Below are 17350 nucleotides of genomic sequence, written 5' to 3'. Positions count from 1 at the left end.
GACTATAGACTAGACTATAGACTAGACTATAGACTAGACTATAGACTAGACTATAGACTAGACTATAGACTAGACTATAGACTAGACTATAGACTAGACTATAGACAAAATTATAGACTAACCTATAGACTATACTAGAGTCTAGACTATAGATTATATTATAGACAAGACTAAACTATACTATAGACTAGACTGTTGTCAAGACTATGGATAAGACTATAGACTAACCTATACTTGTCTATACTATAGACTAGACTATATATTAGACAACATATTATACAATAGGCTAGGCTATAGATTAGACTATGGACTAGACCAGAGACTAGACTAAAGACTCTACTATAGTCTATGCCAGTTTTCCATGCCTGTTATGTCTTGTATTTATAATGGCATTGCCAGTAGTGAAAAATTTCATCATCAGTGGAGTTGCCATATTTGTAGTATGAGATGAATATTTTATTTGGTTGATGTCTTGACTGAATAAACGTATGATTTTAATAAAAAATTATTTAACGATTATTATAATTAGATATTTATAACTAGTGCTTCGATCTGACGCTAACCATAAATTAATTATAATTATTATAGAAATAATAATTATTTATAATTTATAAAGCTTTCGATGAGTTAAATGAATTCTCATGATGGTAAAGGGTATAGAAATGGAGAGTTGAAATCAAATTAGTTATTGTGAGTTTAAATACATAAAATAGTATTTAAGAATATACAAATTTTCTGCTTTTGTAGACATTCCCGATTTTTAAAATATTTGCTTACAAAATTCTACTTTTTAATACCGCAGATTCTATTTTTATTTAAAATTTTTAAAAAATACGTGTACTTGAAAACTTAGACGGCTTGCAGATGACTTTAGCTGCCGCCGTCATCTTTAGTATCAGCCGGCTATGAGTTGATATTTGTCAGGGCAGTTGTCTGTTGTGTTGCAAACAAATTTTGTGAAATTTATTAAATTTTAAAGAATATTAGTTTGTTTTTATAAATAAATAGCTTAAATATTAAGAAGAATTAGTAATTTCGTTGGTATAGAATGAGTGAAGAGTGGCAATCTCAAAAATTTCGGCAAAATGTTATTGCCAAAATGTGAGTATGTGAAAAAGGGAAATTGATTTGCCAATAGGACGCCATTTATTTTTTGCACATAAAATTCTTTTTTTTTGGAAAGGAAAATAATAAATTTTAACCATTTCAGCAATGACATGTTGCAAAGCACTGGGCAGGATGGCATTAAAAATGCCAGTGTCATGGAAAATCATATATTTAAGAAGTCTAAGAACAAAGACGAGTATTTGGGTTTGGTGGCGAAATTGTTTATGCATTTTAAAGATCTGTCACAGAGTAAGTAAAATTGTTGATAATGTGTTGTTAATTGGAGTTTTTTTTGCGTAATATTTTGGGAACTTAAAAATCGGTCTGTTGAATGTAAAGTATATCCTTATTGACTTGGTTTAAGGACTGCAAAGCCATTGGTGTTATTGTTATTTTTTTTACTAACTTTTTATGCACGTTGTTTTATAGGAAGACCCCAGCAGGCCCCGCAACCCAATGCCGAAATGGGTCAACAAAATATGATGCAGGACCCTTTAAATGCATTACAAAATTTGGCCAGTCAGGGCAATCGTAATCCCCAAATGATGTCTATGCCGGGAGGTCCTAATGTTCAACAAGGTGCCGGTCCAGGTGGTCCAGTGCCGGCATCCAATCTCTTGCAAACTTTAAATCAGCAAAGACCGGGCCAACAACAAATGCAGCAAATGCAAGGCATTAGACCACAAATGACTATGGGTGCTGGTGGCCCTGGACAACAACAGGGCAATATTGTGGGCGGTGGACCGGGACAGCAGCAAATGATGCCTCAAATGGGTGGCCCTGGTGGCTTACAAATGAATGTAATGGGAGGTCCTAACGGTGGTCCCAATCAGCAAATGGTGGGTAATGCCCAACAAATGGGTGGTCCTTCTGGAGGTCCAGGTGTGGGACCAGGTGGTCCACAGGGCATGCCTGGTCAACTTAATCAAATGGGTGGCCCTAACACAGGCGGGCCCATGGGTCCGGGCTCTTCTGGCCCCGGTGGCCCTAATCAAATGCAAATGAATTCTGGTGGTCAAATACAAGGTGGCCCTGTTGTCACCATGAATGTCCAGCAGCTGCCTAATCAAATGCAACAGCAACAAATGCAGCAAATGGGTATGCAACATCCACAGCTTAATCAAATGATGAATGCTCGCATGAATCAGGGTGGCCCTGTGGTAACGATGAATGTAGCTGGACCTAATGCTGGTGCCAATCAAGGTATGCAGGGTATACCACCGAATATGCAACAGAATCAAGTTGGCGGTGTTGGCACAGGCGGACCTATGCATCCCAATAATGTTGGTAATGCTGGGCAACAAGGTCAACAAGGCGGTATGCCGCATGCTGCGGGATCTCAAGGTAAGTAGAAATTTGGATATAAAGAAAATCATTGAAAATTATGTTCTTTCTAAGTTGGCACGATTAAAAGGGCATTTTTATAAAAATTATTATTAAAAAGATGTTTAAGAATCCTCATGCTTTACAAATCCTTTAATCCTTTCATTTCCAGGTAATCTCAATCAAATGCTAAATATTCCTCCGGGAATGCAGAAAAATCCCAACATGACAATGGGACAGGGTCAGCAAATGTTTAATGTTAATCGTGGTGTGGTAGGACAGCAACAATTCCACAGACAAAGCCCTTCTCCCTCTACCGTATCCTCCCCAGCTGGAGGCTTAAATGTTCAGCAGCAACAGCAATTGCAACAACAGGTGGTCAACAATCAACAGCAGCAACAGTTACAACAAAACAATCAAGCCGGTGGTGGACCACAGGGACCACAACCCTTACCCAATCCACAAATGATACCAAGCCCAGCATTAGTGCCCTCCTCTAGTCCACAAATGCCAGGTTTAATGCAAAATCCCAATCAAAGACAACAAATGCGTCAATCGCCAAGTGCACCACTTAATACACCTGGACAGGTAACTCAAAATAGTCCCTTCAATGCACAAGAAGATCAATTGTATCGAGAGAAATATAAACAATTAACTAAATACAAAGAAACCTTAATGCGTATGGTGGCCAAGTTTCGTAATGATGGCAATAATGCAGAGTCCTATACAAAAATGAGTAAATTATTGGAAATTCTAAGTAATCCCATGAAAAGAGTGCCTTTAGAGACGCTATTGAAATGTGAAAAAGTTTTAGAGAATATGAAAATATCACCATTTTGTGGACAGACATTTGGAGTAAGTTTTCCTTTTTTTCTTTTATAAAACAAATTTATTTATATTTTTTATAAATTTTTTTTAGAAATCTTCCAATCCTTTAATGGAAGTCATCAATACTACCCTACAAAGTCCCATTGCCAATCATACACTCTATAGAACCTTTCGTCCTAGTTTGGAATTACTATTTGGTACAGATATATCGGCACCAGCACCACCTAAAATGCGTCGTTTGTCAGAGAAACCCACCATTAGTGCGGATATAGAAATACCACATGTTTTGCAGGGAGAAATAGCTCGTTTAGATCAAAAGTTTAAAGTTACTTTAGATCCTACCGCACAAAATAATATTAAATCTATTAAATTAATATGCTGTCTAGATGACAAGAAATTGCCTAGCGTACCACCAGTTAGTGTTAATATACCAGGTTTGTTTTAATCTAAAAATCAATTATTTTCTAAGTTTAATGTCTATTTCTTATATTACAGAAGACTATCCCTGGGCCTCTCCGGAATGTTCTCTTATTGAACAAGACTATTCTGCTACCGTTTTTCTTAAGGCTGTACAGAATGCTTTAATGTCTCGCATTGCTAAATTGCCTAAATTGTATTCTTTATCACATCTATTGGATACTTGGGAAATGTCTGTACGCCAGGCTTGTTCTCCCAATGCTGTTAAGCCTGTTTGTGAATTTACCGCCTTATTGGGCATGTAATTTTAATTGTTATACATTCATATTTCATTTTTGAAACACTTCCATTTTATGAAACAAACATTTAAATGTTTAAGCTGCAAGTTTCTTTAGTTTAGTCTCTATATTAAAATGTTCCTGCAAAAGGTATAATATCAATTATTAGTGTTTTATTGTTATTTAATTTTTTATTTGTTTTTATTTTCTAGCAAAACAAATTGTTCTCAACAAATTTCTACACAAATTTACTCAAGATTTTCAAATATTAAATTTACTCAAGATTTTCAAGAATTTCGTAAAGTCATGGGTAAGTTTTCTTTTCGTAATTTTGTTGTTATAGTTTTGTTAGTAATTGTAGGAAAATTTTCAAAATTTATTTAAAATTACAACATTTTTATCAACAATGACAAAAATTACTTGGATACGAATTGTTTAAAATATGAATCGATTTCTTCAACAATATCAGAATTTGTATTAATTATATACGGTACGGGACGAATGTGACATTCGTCGGGCCTTACCCCACCCGTCTACCTAATGAATGTGTCGTATGTTTTTCTCTTATGAATGAGATGTGTGCTGGGTTGAATGATGATGGATGAAAGGTATCATATACATTTGACACCATTGAATTTTCCTTCCTTGTAAAGATATGTTCAGAGTATACTCTGTTTATATCAGAATTACCACAGCGTGTCCCTGTGAGTAAGAACAATGCCTTCGGCTTATTGATGGATAGTACTTCGTTCCACCGGTTACGTCACTAGGTGCTGTTGCCGAATCAACAGAGGACACCTAATCGTCAGAGATTAGATAGCTCTAATACTCTAAAAAATCCACCGTAAGATAAGGCCGTCAAGGCAGGGGCTCACGGTAAAACTCTCGACATTCATACTACTTTCAAACTAACACACGTTCTCAGTTCCCCTTTTTATTCAACGACATATTAACTAATCAACAGCTTTAAAAACAGAAAATGTTTTCTCTAGGGAAGAACTTTTTACGACGACAAAACAGTTATTTTCTCTTATTCCCTATTAGATACACCGGAAAATGGGATTAACGTCATTAGAGGCCTTAGTACAGTATATCTGTGCGTATTTAGTGCACGCGATTTTTACGAAACAAATTAATCGCATTACACGAGATTGAGTGTGGGATTTTATTCGTTTCATACGATATCGTTAAGAAAACTTTTGATATATAAGAAATGGAATAGAAGATATTTGCAGCATGAGAGAAGTGGATCCAGTGATTGTCAGTTCTTCCGCTATGATAATGTTTTGATGTTTGTACATCTTATTAAGAGACAATCGATAAACATGAAACAGTCTGAACGTCATTTGGCAGACATTGTTGCAGTTTACATCCATTTTTATGGGGGGTATATTGATTTTGTCATTCCGTGTGTAACACATCGAAATATTGCTCTAAGACCCCATAAAGTATATATATTCTGGGACCTCGTAAGATTCTAAGACGATCTAGCCATGTCCGTCCGTCTGTCTGTTGTTGGCACGATAGCGTCCACAAAATAAGAGATATTGAGATGAAATTTTCCCAAAATATATTTTATTGATCAGAAATGTTTGGTATTGAAAATGGGCAAAATCGGTCAACGATTTCACATAGCCCCCATACAAATGTACCCCCCGGAATATTGTATAAATAGCTTCAAATATTCACAAATTCGTTGTTTATGAAGCAAATACCACAAAATTTCGAATAGGTCAGTTTTTTGACGTCTACAAAATAATTCTGCATTATAACGGACATAGGACCATAATTGGACCTACCCCCCATATAAGGTCCCCTTTAGAAAATTACCAAATAGCTGATTACTGGCTTAAAAATGGGAATATAGCGATGAAATTCGACACACATAAGTTTCATGCAAGTCAATATCTCTCAACCAAATTTTATGTATATCGGTCCATAATTGACCCTACCCCCCATATAACGTCCGCTTCAAAAATGACTTTAACGCTCATTACTGGCTTAAAAATAAGAATATAGCGATGAAATTCGACACACATAAGTTTCATGCAAGTCAATATCTCTCAACCAAATTTTATATATATCGGTCCATAATTGACCCGACCCCCATATAACGTCCCCTTCAGAAAATTACTTTAACGCTCATTACTCGCTTAAAAATAGAAGTATAGCGATGAAATTTGACATAAGTAAGTTTCTTTCTAGCCAAAACCTCTCTATGAAATTTTATGTGGATCGGTCCATAATTGACCCTACCCCCCCCATATAAGGTCCCCTTCAGAAAATGACTAACGCTTATTACTGGCTTAAACAAACGAATATTGCGATGGAATTTGATATAAGTGTCTTACCAGCCAAAAAATCTTTATGAAATTTTATGTGGATCGGTCCATTATTGATCCTACCCCTCATATAAAGTCCCCTCCATAAAATTACTATAACGCTCATTACAGGCTTAAATATACGACTATAGCGATGAAATTTAACAGAAATAAGTTTTATACTAGCCAAAATCTCTTTACCAAATTTCCCAGAAATAAGTTTTAAACCAGTCAATATTTCTCTACAAAATCTTATGTGGATCGGTCCATAGTTGTCCCTACCCCCTATAAAATCCCCCATAAAATTTCTTTAATGCTCATTACTGGCTTAAAAATAGTATTATAGCAATGAAATTACACAGAAGTAAGATTTATACAAGTCAAAATTTACCAAATTTTATGTGGATCCGTCCATAATTGACTTTAACGCTCATTACTGCCTTAAAAATACGAGTATAGCGATGAAATTTTACAGAAGTAAGTTTTTCACAAGCCAAAACCTGGAAAAAAGTGGACCTCTTTCAAATGTTACAATGATGTTCTCATTAATATCGATATATAATAATAAAATATTCAAAATATCAAAGTTCATTTATATATCAGTGATTTGATGGTGGGTATAAAAGATTCGGCATAGCCGAATCTATAGCGCGAAGAGTATTACGCGTTTGTGCTAATGTTTGAACACCCAAAAATATTGTTTCAACACCAGTATACCAATCGGCTCAGAATCACTTTCTGAACCGATTTCTGATAGTTATTGTTACCCCCGAATATGGACTTTGGGCTCATAATTACATTAAATGTTCTATTATGTCAAGAAAAATTGGCAAAACTTAGTTTTATAATGATCGGGCCACATTTGAGCTTTGCCCCCATACAAACTCCCCTTTAGAAAATTACTTGAAGGTCAAAATTTACTTATAAACACTAATACGATGGGCGAATATTTACTCTTACTCCCCTATGAGCCCTCTTCATGAAAATCTCCGTTTTTTTGTCAACATTAAGTAAAAAATATTCAACTGTAAGATGCATTAGGTCCTGTAAATCATGTAATCAATATACAGGTCACAATTATGAAGATATTTCAATGAAATTTGATCTTCTTTCGTTCCAAGGTCTAAGATCATAATTATGTTTATTATACTGGTTTCATACTTGTAACGATCGAATCTCGTTTGACCCTAGGGCCCATACCAAAAAATTCCTTATCAAAAAATGATCATCGGTTACAACAACAACAAGAAAACATATTTTGAACAAAATTTGTTCAATAAACCTTTAAAAGTGGGGTAGGGCAACATGCCTACCTGTTGGTCTTTTTCATCCACTGGGTAGACTTGAACAACTTAATCATTTAATGAACAACTCAGATGGCAATTTTTGTACATGGATTGGGCCGGTCTATGTTGTTGTTGTAACAGCTCGACTGTGGCCGATAGTTCTTTCCTGGGGAAAAAACTTTCGTTGATACAGCTGTCGCTGGGTTGACAATCTTTGGCCGAGTATGACTCGGATCGTTCCGGAGCGAAGATCCAATTTACGTGGGAACGCCGGTCTATGTACAAGCACTTTGCTGACCATTGCTGCCCCGTTCCCTACCTTCCGAGTAGAAAAACATCACTTTACAACCACTTAGATAAGATGCCCTCTGTTGATTCGGCCACAGCATCTAGAGACGTAACCGGTGAACCAAAATACGAATCTATCAAATAAGCCGAGGACTTTGTTCTTACTCATAGGAACACACTGTGGTAATGTTGATATGAACAGAGTATACTCTGAACATATCTGGACAAAGCAGGAAAATTCAATGGTATCATTTGTGTATATGATACCTTTCATCTATCATCATACAACCCAGCAAACATCTCATTTATACAACACATTCATAAAAGAAAAAACATACGACACATTTATTATAGGAAGACGAGTGTGTGAGGCCTGCCGTACCCCGCTAATATCGCACATGATCTTCTGTGGTACCGTAGACGAAGCCTATTGAAAATGGTTAACATCGGTACATTATTTCACGCAGCCCCCATACAACTGAACCCCCGAATAATAATTAAACTGCAGGTCGCAACTTTGGAGATAATTCAATGAAATTTGTCACATGATCTTTTATTGTAACGTAGACGAAGTCTATTGAAAATAGTTATCATCGGTCCATTATTTCACGTAGGCCTCATACAACTGAATCCGCCAAATAGGGTTTAAGTTCATAATTATGTTTAATATACTCGTATATCGTATATATACCTTTGATAAGGAGTGAGATCGAAAAATTCTTAACACACGTTTTTCATTACATTTTTCAACCAAAGTATTATTTGATTTTTTTTTAATCAAGTTACCTTTGAAAAACATGTCAGTTATTATGTGTAATGTCAATTATATTAATTTTTTTGTTAATCTGATTAAAATGAGTGACCAGAAAAAAGTGCGTACTGAAATTATTAAATATTTTCAACTAAACCCAACTTGGTCTTACAAAAAGTTGGCCAAGCATACAAAGGTCTGCCGTCAAACTGTTTCCAATGTTATTAATTAGTACCGGGAGAACTTGTCAGTTGATAGAAAACCTGGTTCAGGTAGAAGGAATGGTCCACATGATGTTTCTAAAGCCAAAAAATAGAATGCATTTTCAAAAGAGCTCCCAACACATCCGGTAGGAAAGCAGCTCGGTTAGCTCAGTGCTCGGACTATTTGGTACGAAAAGTTAAAGCTAATGTAGGTTTAAAAACATACAAGGCTCAAAAAGTTCCTGACAGGAACGCTGCTAAAAATTTAGAGGCCAAAAACAGAGCACGGAAATTGAAGTCAAGTTTTATAAAAAAATATTCTTGCTGCATAATGGATGACGAAACGTATGTTCTGGCAGATTTTTCGCAACTTCCAGGTCAAAAGTTTTATGTTGCTGATGCTCGAGGGAATGTTGAAGAAAAGTTTAGGACCCAAAAGCAGACAAAATTTCCCAGAAAGTTCTTGGTATGGCAAGCAATATGCAGTTGCGGCAAAAAAGCCAATCATTTGTTACAACGGGCTCTATAAATACCGAAATTTACATCAAGGAATGTTTACAAAAAAGGCTGCTTCCATTCATAAGACTTCATAATGTGTCCACTTATTTTTGGCCTGACTTGGCATCCTGTCACTATGGTAAACAAGCCCTTGAGTGGTACAAGAACAATAATGTGGTATTTGTACCAAGAGAGGCAAATCCTCCAAACTGCCCGGAGCTAAGGCCAATGGAGAGATATTGGGCTCTTGTTAAAAGAGAATTGAAGAGTACAAAAAAGGTGTCCAAAAGTGTGGTAGATTTTAAACGGAGATGGACTACATGTTCGAGCAAAGTGACAGAAAGCACTATAAAAACGTTAATGGAAGGGTTTCCGAAAAGGGTTCAAAATTTCATCACTAGTGATTAAAACTATAAAAATATTTTTTTTTTTTTTTGTAAATTGTAATAATAATTTGAATCAAATAAAAAAAAATAAAGCTGTAAGTTTAGTGGTTTCTTTTTTATAAACATATATGTATGTTAAGAATTTTTCGATCTCACTCCTTAGAGTCTTTTGTCTTCTCTTCTTCCCTTGTCCCGGTTTTAAAATAAAAACACAAATTTCACAAATTATGTTTTGAATAAATTGAAAAATATATATTTGAGTTATTTATTCATCATAAAGTAATTCTTTTTCTCATTAAAATTTAATTAGAGTTTGTTTTTCTTTTTTTTTTTTTTGCAAGAGAATAATTTTTTTAATTCTTTTTTTTTTCTTTGTTTTCTTTTACAATTCTCTATAGTGAAAAATAGATTACTTCTTAACATCTTTACAATAATTTTATAATAGATATAGATAAAAAATAAATTAGAGTTTTAGTTTTTTCTTGATTTCTTAAATATTTTTCTTTTTTGTTTTTCATTAATACCATACAAATAGCTTAAAAATGAAAAATAATTACAAAGAAATAAAAACAAAAAACTTAAATATCACAGTTTATATATTTGTTTAATAATATTTCAAAAAAAAAAGAGTTTAAAATAATAATGATTTTTATTTTTACAAAATAATAATGAAATTAATAATAATAATGGTTTTTGAGAGAATAGTTTTATAGTTTTTTTTTTTTTATTTTTTAATACAAATAGTTGAGTTTTAAAGCAAAAAAAAAAAAAAGTTTTTAGGAAAATGAATTTTTTTTTGAAAAAATATATAGAAATTATTTTCCTTTTTTTCTTGTTTAGAAAAAGAAATGAATTTTTTTAATTTTGTTTTTAAGAAAAGGAAAATTAATTTTGTTTAAAAAAAATATAGGAAAATTAATTTCCTTTTTGTTGCTGCATTTCTTAAAACATTTAATTATTTTGAAAATTTAAAGGATTTGGCTTTAATAAGAGGGTTCTTTTTTTTTAAAGTGGAATGGACAATTATTTTTTTTGTTGAAATTTTAAGCCCTATTTTGCTTGTGAGTGTTTTTTTATATTTTAAAAATGAGATTTTGTTCTTGGCAAATTACTGCTGCAGCGTTACTGCCGCTGTCTGTGGTATTAGATTAGCAAAACTTGCCACCTGTTGTAAATTTAACAAATCCGTGGCACTGCATATTTGCACTTGCAATTGTGATATTTGGTTGTTATTTTGTACTAAATTTTCACTGGTATTGGCAGATGCTATGGGTCTTAAATGTTGCAACATTTGTCCATTAAGCTGATTAGGAGCTTCCAATAATGTTGTCAAAGGATTGCTGGCATTGTTGTTGGCCAATTGACGTCCCACTTCTTGACGTTTGGAAGCATGTCTTTTAACATGTTTGGACAAATGATCACTGCGCATAAATTTCTTATCGCAAACACTGCAAACAAACTTTTTCTCTCCCGTATGAGTACGTTTGTGTCGTGACAACTCATCGGAACGTGAAAAACGTTTATCACAATTCTCCCATTTACAAATGAAGGGTCTCTCGCCGGTGTGAACTCTTTGATGGGCTTTTAAGTGGCTGGATTTGAAATAGTTTTTACCACAATCCGGATGATTACATTCATAAATGCGTTTACGTTCGACGGCGGGTGTGGCTGAGGTTGAAGAGGCGGCGGCGGAGGAGGAATTTGATGTGCTGGTGCAGGCTTTAGAGCTGGTGTTATTACTATTGCTGTTATTAGGAGTTGTAACAGTAATGGCGGGGCGATTGGAGGTTAAAGTTTGCAACAACATATTAGGATCTAAAAGCAGGAATTGTGGTGCTAAAAGACTATTGCTGCTAGACTCAGCAGCTAAGAAATTAGTCTTAGGAGCAATAACTTGATACTTCTTACTGCTGCTGCTGCTACTGTTAAGACAGTCATTTGTGTTGTTTACTTTGGCGGAGGTGCAAGCTGGTAAAGTAAAACGAAATTGAGGCACCTGCAACATTTGCACATTTGCGGCTGTTGTTGCGGCTAATCTCTCCTCATCTTGCTCTTGCTTAACAACTTGATAATCATCAACTTTGGTGTCTAATACTTGAGGGCTATTAACTGCTGTTAGCGATTCACAATCTGAAGCTTCTGTTGTCTCAGTGGCGGTTCTTTTGCGATTTAGTTTATATTTCAAACTACGCCAAACATTTGTCTGAGAACTATCATCATCGGTATTGTATGATGATGAGGTTAATGAACAGCTAGAGACGGAAGAGTTAATAGAGGGAGTTTGTGATAATGTAGAAATGGTAGAAGAGCAGGAATTTTCATCTAAAGTTGAGCATATGCCCGAACTGTTGACATGCATAATAACACTGGCTCTCTGTTGCTGTTGATGCTGTTGTTGTTGCTGTGTTGCTGTTATATCCAATTTTTGTTTTTTCATTGCTGGCTGTACACAACAACTGTCCATACCATCATCTTCTGTATCTGAGGGCTGTGGTGTAATAATACCATTCTGTTGTGCGGAGGAGGAAGAGCAGCAAATTTTGTTTTTACTATGCTGTTGCTGCTGCTGATGCTGTTGTTGCTCCAATTGTAATTGTAATTTGGCTTTTAGCAATTTGTCATCTAATTGTGGACAGTTTGGTGGATGACACTAAAATGAAATAAAAAGAAAAAAGTTATTATTTTTGTTTTTTAATAAAAAAAAATATTAAATTTATAAAAAAAACTCGCTAAAGAGCTTTAAAATGCATTTTTATTTTAATGGTTTAAGTTATCTTTATGTTGACTCAAGTTGGCTGTTTGATCATTATGTTTTAAATGATTATGACTTAATTATTATAATTATTATCTTTTAATTATAATTTCCTTAGCCTCAGTTTAAATTTTAACAACCTCATAAATACGTACAATGCACGTTTTTACCAGGCTACCAGCAATTGTAGTTAATTGCACTAAAGTTTGCTAATTTTTTACTCTCTCTTTCTCTTTTACTTTTTTATATCTCTTTCTTTTATGGTTTTATTTTTTCTCTTTTTTTATAATGCCTGTAAAAACACACACACACAAAAATGTCCCCGTTTGAAAGCAAACATACAACAACAAAGCTAATTATTGTGTTTTTTCTTCTCTTTTTGCTTTTGGGGTAGCACGCTTTCAATGCATGATTTCTTGGATTGCTTTCAAAGGTCTACGTCATTGCCCATAAATTGTGTGTGTTTATTTTTAAACTAAATAATAATTCCCATGAAAAAAAAAGAATTTATAGAGCAAGTCATAGCCAATACAAGTATGAATGTAAAACGTACGCTACGGAATCAGTCAGACATTATATATTTTTTTCGTATTGAATACTACGTAAAGGAATTTTATAAACGGGCTTGGTTTTGCTGTTTGTTTTGGATTTTTTATTATTATTCATATTTATACAACGTAAAGCACAACAACAAAAAAAGAGCGCCAATTTAGACCATACAACAAATACAATACTTATTGAAGAAACACTCCCTCTTTTTTGAAATTAACAGGCACACATGAAAACTGGTTAACTACGTCAAACATTATTTGCAGTTTTTTTCTATCAAAGCTGCCAGATTTGCCAATTTTTCTTTAACAACTTTAACAATTTTAAGAAAATTATTTACTTAATACTTAATTAAACAATTAAATTAATGAATTGTTAAAAAATGTTCTTATTTAAGACTTTTTTTGTAAACCAGCTGGCAACCTTAAATTATACTCCCCATTAAAAATGGAGTACAAACACCATAGCCATAATGTACATGTGTGTAGAAAAAAAAGAAGAGAAACAACAACAATTTGCTTTTGTTGTTATTGTATTTTAAAGTCCAATGTACGGTTTTTTTCTTGTTATTTTCGCTAGGTCGTTTGTAAACACACACTTTTCTTATGGTTGTTGTTGTTGTTGTCGTTGTTGTTATTGCTATTTATGCATGTGAATACTAATGTACGAGCTGCTGCCGAGCTGTGCTGCTAAGTTGTTGTTATTTGTATATATGCATAAACAATAACAGAAATAAAATGAAATGAAAAGAAGAAAACAAAAAATCACTCGTCTACTTCATGATTGTTCATTCTATGTTCACGTGAACACCAGCTGATAACAGACTGATGACTGCGTGATCAAATGCTTGGCATAAGAAAGAAAGAGATGGAAAACTTTTGTTTTCAAATTTACTGTAAGTTAAATAAAGATGCCTGCTATTTTAGAGGTAAAAATACACAAAGTTAATGATGTTTTTTTTTGTGAATATTATTTTATAATAAATTCATTTAAATAAATGTATTTTATTATGATGATTTCTTTGTAAAAATGTATGATTCGTCATGTTTTTTTTAATAAAATTTCTTTGTACTTAATTTTGTTTTTTTTTTTTATAAAATAAGCGTGTCAGGATGGGCTTGTCTTTATAATTTTAAATTATATTTATTAAAAAAATTTGATAAGTGTTATAAAATAAAAACTTAATTATTTTAATTTTTCCAGTGACACACTCTTTTTTTTGTTAAATTAATAAATAAAGAGGTGTGTCTTTAATAAATTTATTTTACATTTTTTTTAAATTTAACTTTAACAAAAGTTTAAATACCGGTATTTTTTTAATTTTATATTTTTTTATCGTTCAAAATTTTATTTAAAAATTTGCCTAGTATTACAACAAAATTGACCTATATTTCATAATTAATGACCTATTTTTCTAAATTAACATAATTACAAAGAAAAATTCCTCTAATTTTGCTAAAAATTTACTTAAAACAAAATTCTCTTCTCTACCACAAAGCAATTTTTCTAATAAACCAAAAATTCAAAACTAAATATTCAAACTAATAACAAAAAATTAACAAATTTCTTTAATTATCAAATTTTTTTTTGTTTTACAAATTAAATTTTTCCATTTTAAAACTTACATTTTCAATTTTATTTTCGCACAATGGCGGTGTAGCTGGTGGTGAGGGTAATAATGTTATATCCATTTTGTGTAAATGATTTTTATTTTTTGTAAATTTAAATTTTTTTTAATAAAATAATCCTTGGTTTTTTTGGGTTTCAAATAATCCTTTTTATAAAATTTCACTTGATTTTTTCAAAACAAATCACTTTTGTTTAATATTCATTTAAAACTCTTTTAATTTTTCTTTTTAACATTAAGTTTTTCTTGTTTTTATTTTAATTAAAATTTTGTTTGAATAAATTTTCTTGCACTTTTTGTTTAATAAAATTACTTTTTAAAATATTTATTTTATTTTTTATTAATAATCAGCGTCTAAATAGCGCTTTTTAACAACCGTTCCGTTGGACAATCAACAAACGAATGAAAACACTTTTGTATTTCATATTAACAAGTTAAGTTTTGCTTTAGCTGCCAACAACAACATCAAACACAGTCAACAGCAGCAGCAAATCTCATTGAACACAAAAAAAAGAAGGCTCGTTTATGTACACTAACCTACACACACACGCGATATAAACCAACATATACGCCCTACCACACATTCTATCTATCATCGTTAAAGTCGTCATTGTAGCTCGTATCGTATCTACTAGTAAAAGATTGTTTTTCCCCCACTTATTTACAACTTTTTAAGTGATTTTGTTTTTTTTTTATTCATCACAATTCAATTCGTTTGTTGCGGACTTTGTGTTGGGGTGTTGTACGAGCAAAAAGACAACACAACAAACTATATATTTATAGTTTAAGGTTTTTCTTGCAGTTTTCTTCATTTTTCGTTTTATAGAAAATTGAAGATTTATCAAGAATAACCAACCACTGAATGTTGTTGTCTTGTTTAAGAGTTTGTTATGTTGTTTACTTCTTTTTGCAGTTGTATTAGAGAGTGACGTGTTTTTGTTTTGTTGTTTATATGTTGTAAAGGTTAGAAGCGGAAGTTTCCATGATTGACATGATTTTGGCGTGTTTTCCACATATACATACATAATGAAGTAGAGGAAAATACCGATATTATTAAAAATTTCTAAATAAATAGTTTTGTATTAAATCTATGTTTTTAGTACTAAAAACTATTTTTTTTCAAATAAGTCAGTTTTGTACTAAAAACCATAAAAGCGGCGTTTTGTATTAAAACCATGTTTGTACTAAAAACTACGTTTTGTACTAAAAACTACGTTTTGTACTAAAAACTACGTTTTGTACTAAAAATTACGTTTTGTACTACAAACTACTTTTTGTACTAAAAACTACGTTTTGTACTAAAAACTACGTTTTGTGCTAAAGACTACGTTTTGTACTAAAAACCAAGTTTTATACTAAAAACTAAGTTTTGTACTAAAAACTACGTTTTGTACTAAAAACTACGTTTTGTACTAAAAACTACGTTTTATACTAAAAACTACGTTTTGTACTAAAAACTACGTTTTGTACTAAAAACTACGTTTTGTTCTAAAAACTACGTTTTGTACTAAGAACTCTGTTTTGTACTAAAAACAATTTTTGTACCAGGAACTACGTTTTGTACAAAAAACTACGTTTTGTACAAAAAACTACGTTTTGTACTAAAATCTTAGTTTTATACTAAAACTACTTTTTGTACTAAAACTTGTTTTTGTACTAAAAACTACGTTTTCTACTAAAGACTACTATGTGTACTATGAACTGCGTTTTGTATTAAAAACTACGTTTTGTATTAAAAACTAAGTTTTGCATTAAAACTTACTTTTGTATTAAATACTTACTTTTGCATTAAAAACTATAATTTGTACTAAAAACTCAGTTTTGTACTTAAAACTTTGATTTGTACTAAAAACTCAGTTTTATACTTAAAACTTTGATTTCTACTAAAAACTCACTTTTGTACCTTAACTACGTTTTGTACGAAAAAGTACGTTTTGTACGAAAAAGTACGTTTTGTACTAAAAACTACGTTTTGTACTAAGAACTACGTTTTGTACCAAAAACTACGTTTTGTACCAAAAACTACGTTTTGTACAAAAAACTACGTTTTGTACTAAAAACGTTTCGTACTAAAAACTACGTTTTGTACTAAAAATTACGTTTTGTACTACACTACCTTTTGTACTAAAAACTACGTTTTGTGCTAAAGACTACGTTTTGTGCTAATGACTACGTTTTGTACTAAAAACCAAGTTTTATACTAAAAACTACGTTTTGTACTAAAAACTACGTTTTATACTAAAAACTAAGTTTTGTACTAAAAACTACGTTTTGTACTAAAAACTACGTTTTGTACTAAAAACTACGTTTTGTACTAAAAACTACGTTTTGTACTAAAAACTACGTTTTGTGCTTAAGACTACGTTTTGTACTAAGAACTCTGTTTTGTACTTAAAACTATTTTTTGTACCAGGAACTACGTTTTGTACTAAAAACTACGTTTTGTACTAAAAATTACAGTTTGTCCTAAAAACTACGTTTTGTTCTAAAGTCTTAGTTTTATACTAAAACTACTTTTTGTACTAAAACTTGTTTTTTTACTAAAAACTACGTTTTGTACTAAAGACTACTTTGTGTACTATAAACTGCGTTTTGTACTAAAATGTGCGTTTTATACTAAAAAATACGTTTTGTACTAAAAACTTAGATTTGTATTAAAAACTTACTTTTGTATGAAAAGCTATGTTTTGTACTAAAAACTCAGTTTTGTACTAAAATATTTGTTTTGTACTAAAA

General features: G+C 32.2%; 2 protein-coding genes across 3 annotated transcripts; one reads left to right on the top strand and one right to left on the bottom strand.

Annotated features, from left to right (window-relative positions):
• The first annotated feature begins 893 nt into the window (after nt 1-893).
• LOC111683752 (mediator of RNA polymerase II transcription subunit 15) lies at nt 894-4268 on the top strand. 2 transcript variants are annotated; one of them, XR_006941585.1, is made up of 7 exons: nt 894-1101; nt 1211-1356; nt 1537-2451; nt 2603-3285; nt 3350-3692; nt 3754-4103; nt 4166-4268. XR_006941585.1 is itself a non-coding variant. In XM_023445856.2 (6 exons), exons 1-6 carry the CDS (start codon nt 1049-1051, stop codon nt 3978-3980), a joined length of 2367 nt encoding a protein of 788 aa, XP_023301624.2. In that variant the 5' UTR covers nt 895-1048; the 3' UTR covers nt 3981-4115. The 2 variants fall into 2 exon arrangements, 1 of the variants encoding a protein (XP_023301624.2); XM_023445856.2 differs by lacking the exon at nt 4166-4268 and having other exon boundaries at nt 895-1101; nt 3754-4115.
• Nucleotides 4269-10646: 6378 nt separating this feature from the next.
• On the bottom strand, nt 10647-15358 carry LOC111683751 (Krueppel-like factor luna). The gene is made up of 2 exons (XM_023445855.2): nt 14613-15358; nt 10647-12336 (listed from the first exon to the last, which is right to left on the bottom strand). Exons 1-2 carry the CDS (start codon nt 14676-14678, stop codon nt 10795-10797), a joined length of 1608 nt encoding a protein of 535 aa, XP_023301623.2. The 5' UTR covers nt 14679-15358; the 3' UTR covers nt 10647-10794.
• Between the last annotated feature and the right edge of the window lie 1992 nt (nt 15359-17350).

Source organism: Lucilia cuprina, chromosome 2 (genome assembly GCF_022045245.1).
Source record: "Lucilia cuprina isolate Lc7/37 chromosome 2, ASM2204524v1, whole genome shotgun sequence".
NCBI lineage: Eukaryota > Metazoa > Arthropoda > Insecta > Diptera > Calliphoridae > Lucilia > Lucilia cuprina.
The sequence above is the reverse complement of the archived record's forward strand: the minus strand, read 5'-3'. Positions and strand labels throughout refer to the sequence as shown.

Excerpts from the sequence above, each read along its gene's own strand:
- LOC111683752 (XM_023445856.2), top strand. The coding sequence starts at position 1,049 with ATGAGTGAAGAGTGGCAATCTCAAAAATTTCGGCAAAATGTTATTGCC. Across the intron at positions 1,357-1,536 it reads TTTTAAAGATCTGTCACAGA|GAAGACCCCAGCAGGCCCCG; the intron begins GTAAGTAAAATT and ends GTTGTTTTATAG. Across the intron at positions 2,452-2,602 it reads GCATGCTGCGGGATCTCAAG|GTAATCTCAATCAAATGCTA; the intron begins GTAAGTAGAAAT and ends TTTCATTTCCAG.
- LOC111683751 (XM_023445855.2), bottom strand. The coding sequence starts at position 14,678 with ATGGATATAACATTATTACCCTCACCACCAGCTACACCGCCATTGTGC. Across the intron at positions 12,337-14,612 it reads GCGAAAATAAAATTGAAAAT|TGTCATCCACCAAACTGTCC; the intron begins GTAAGTTTTAAA and ends ATTTCATTTTAG.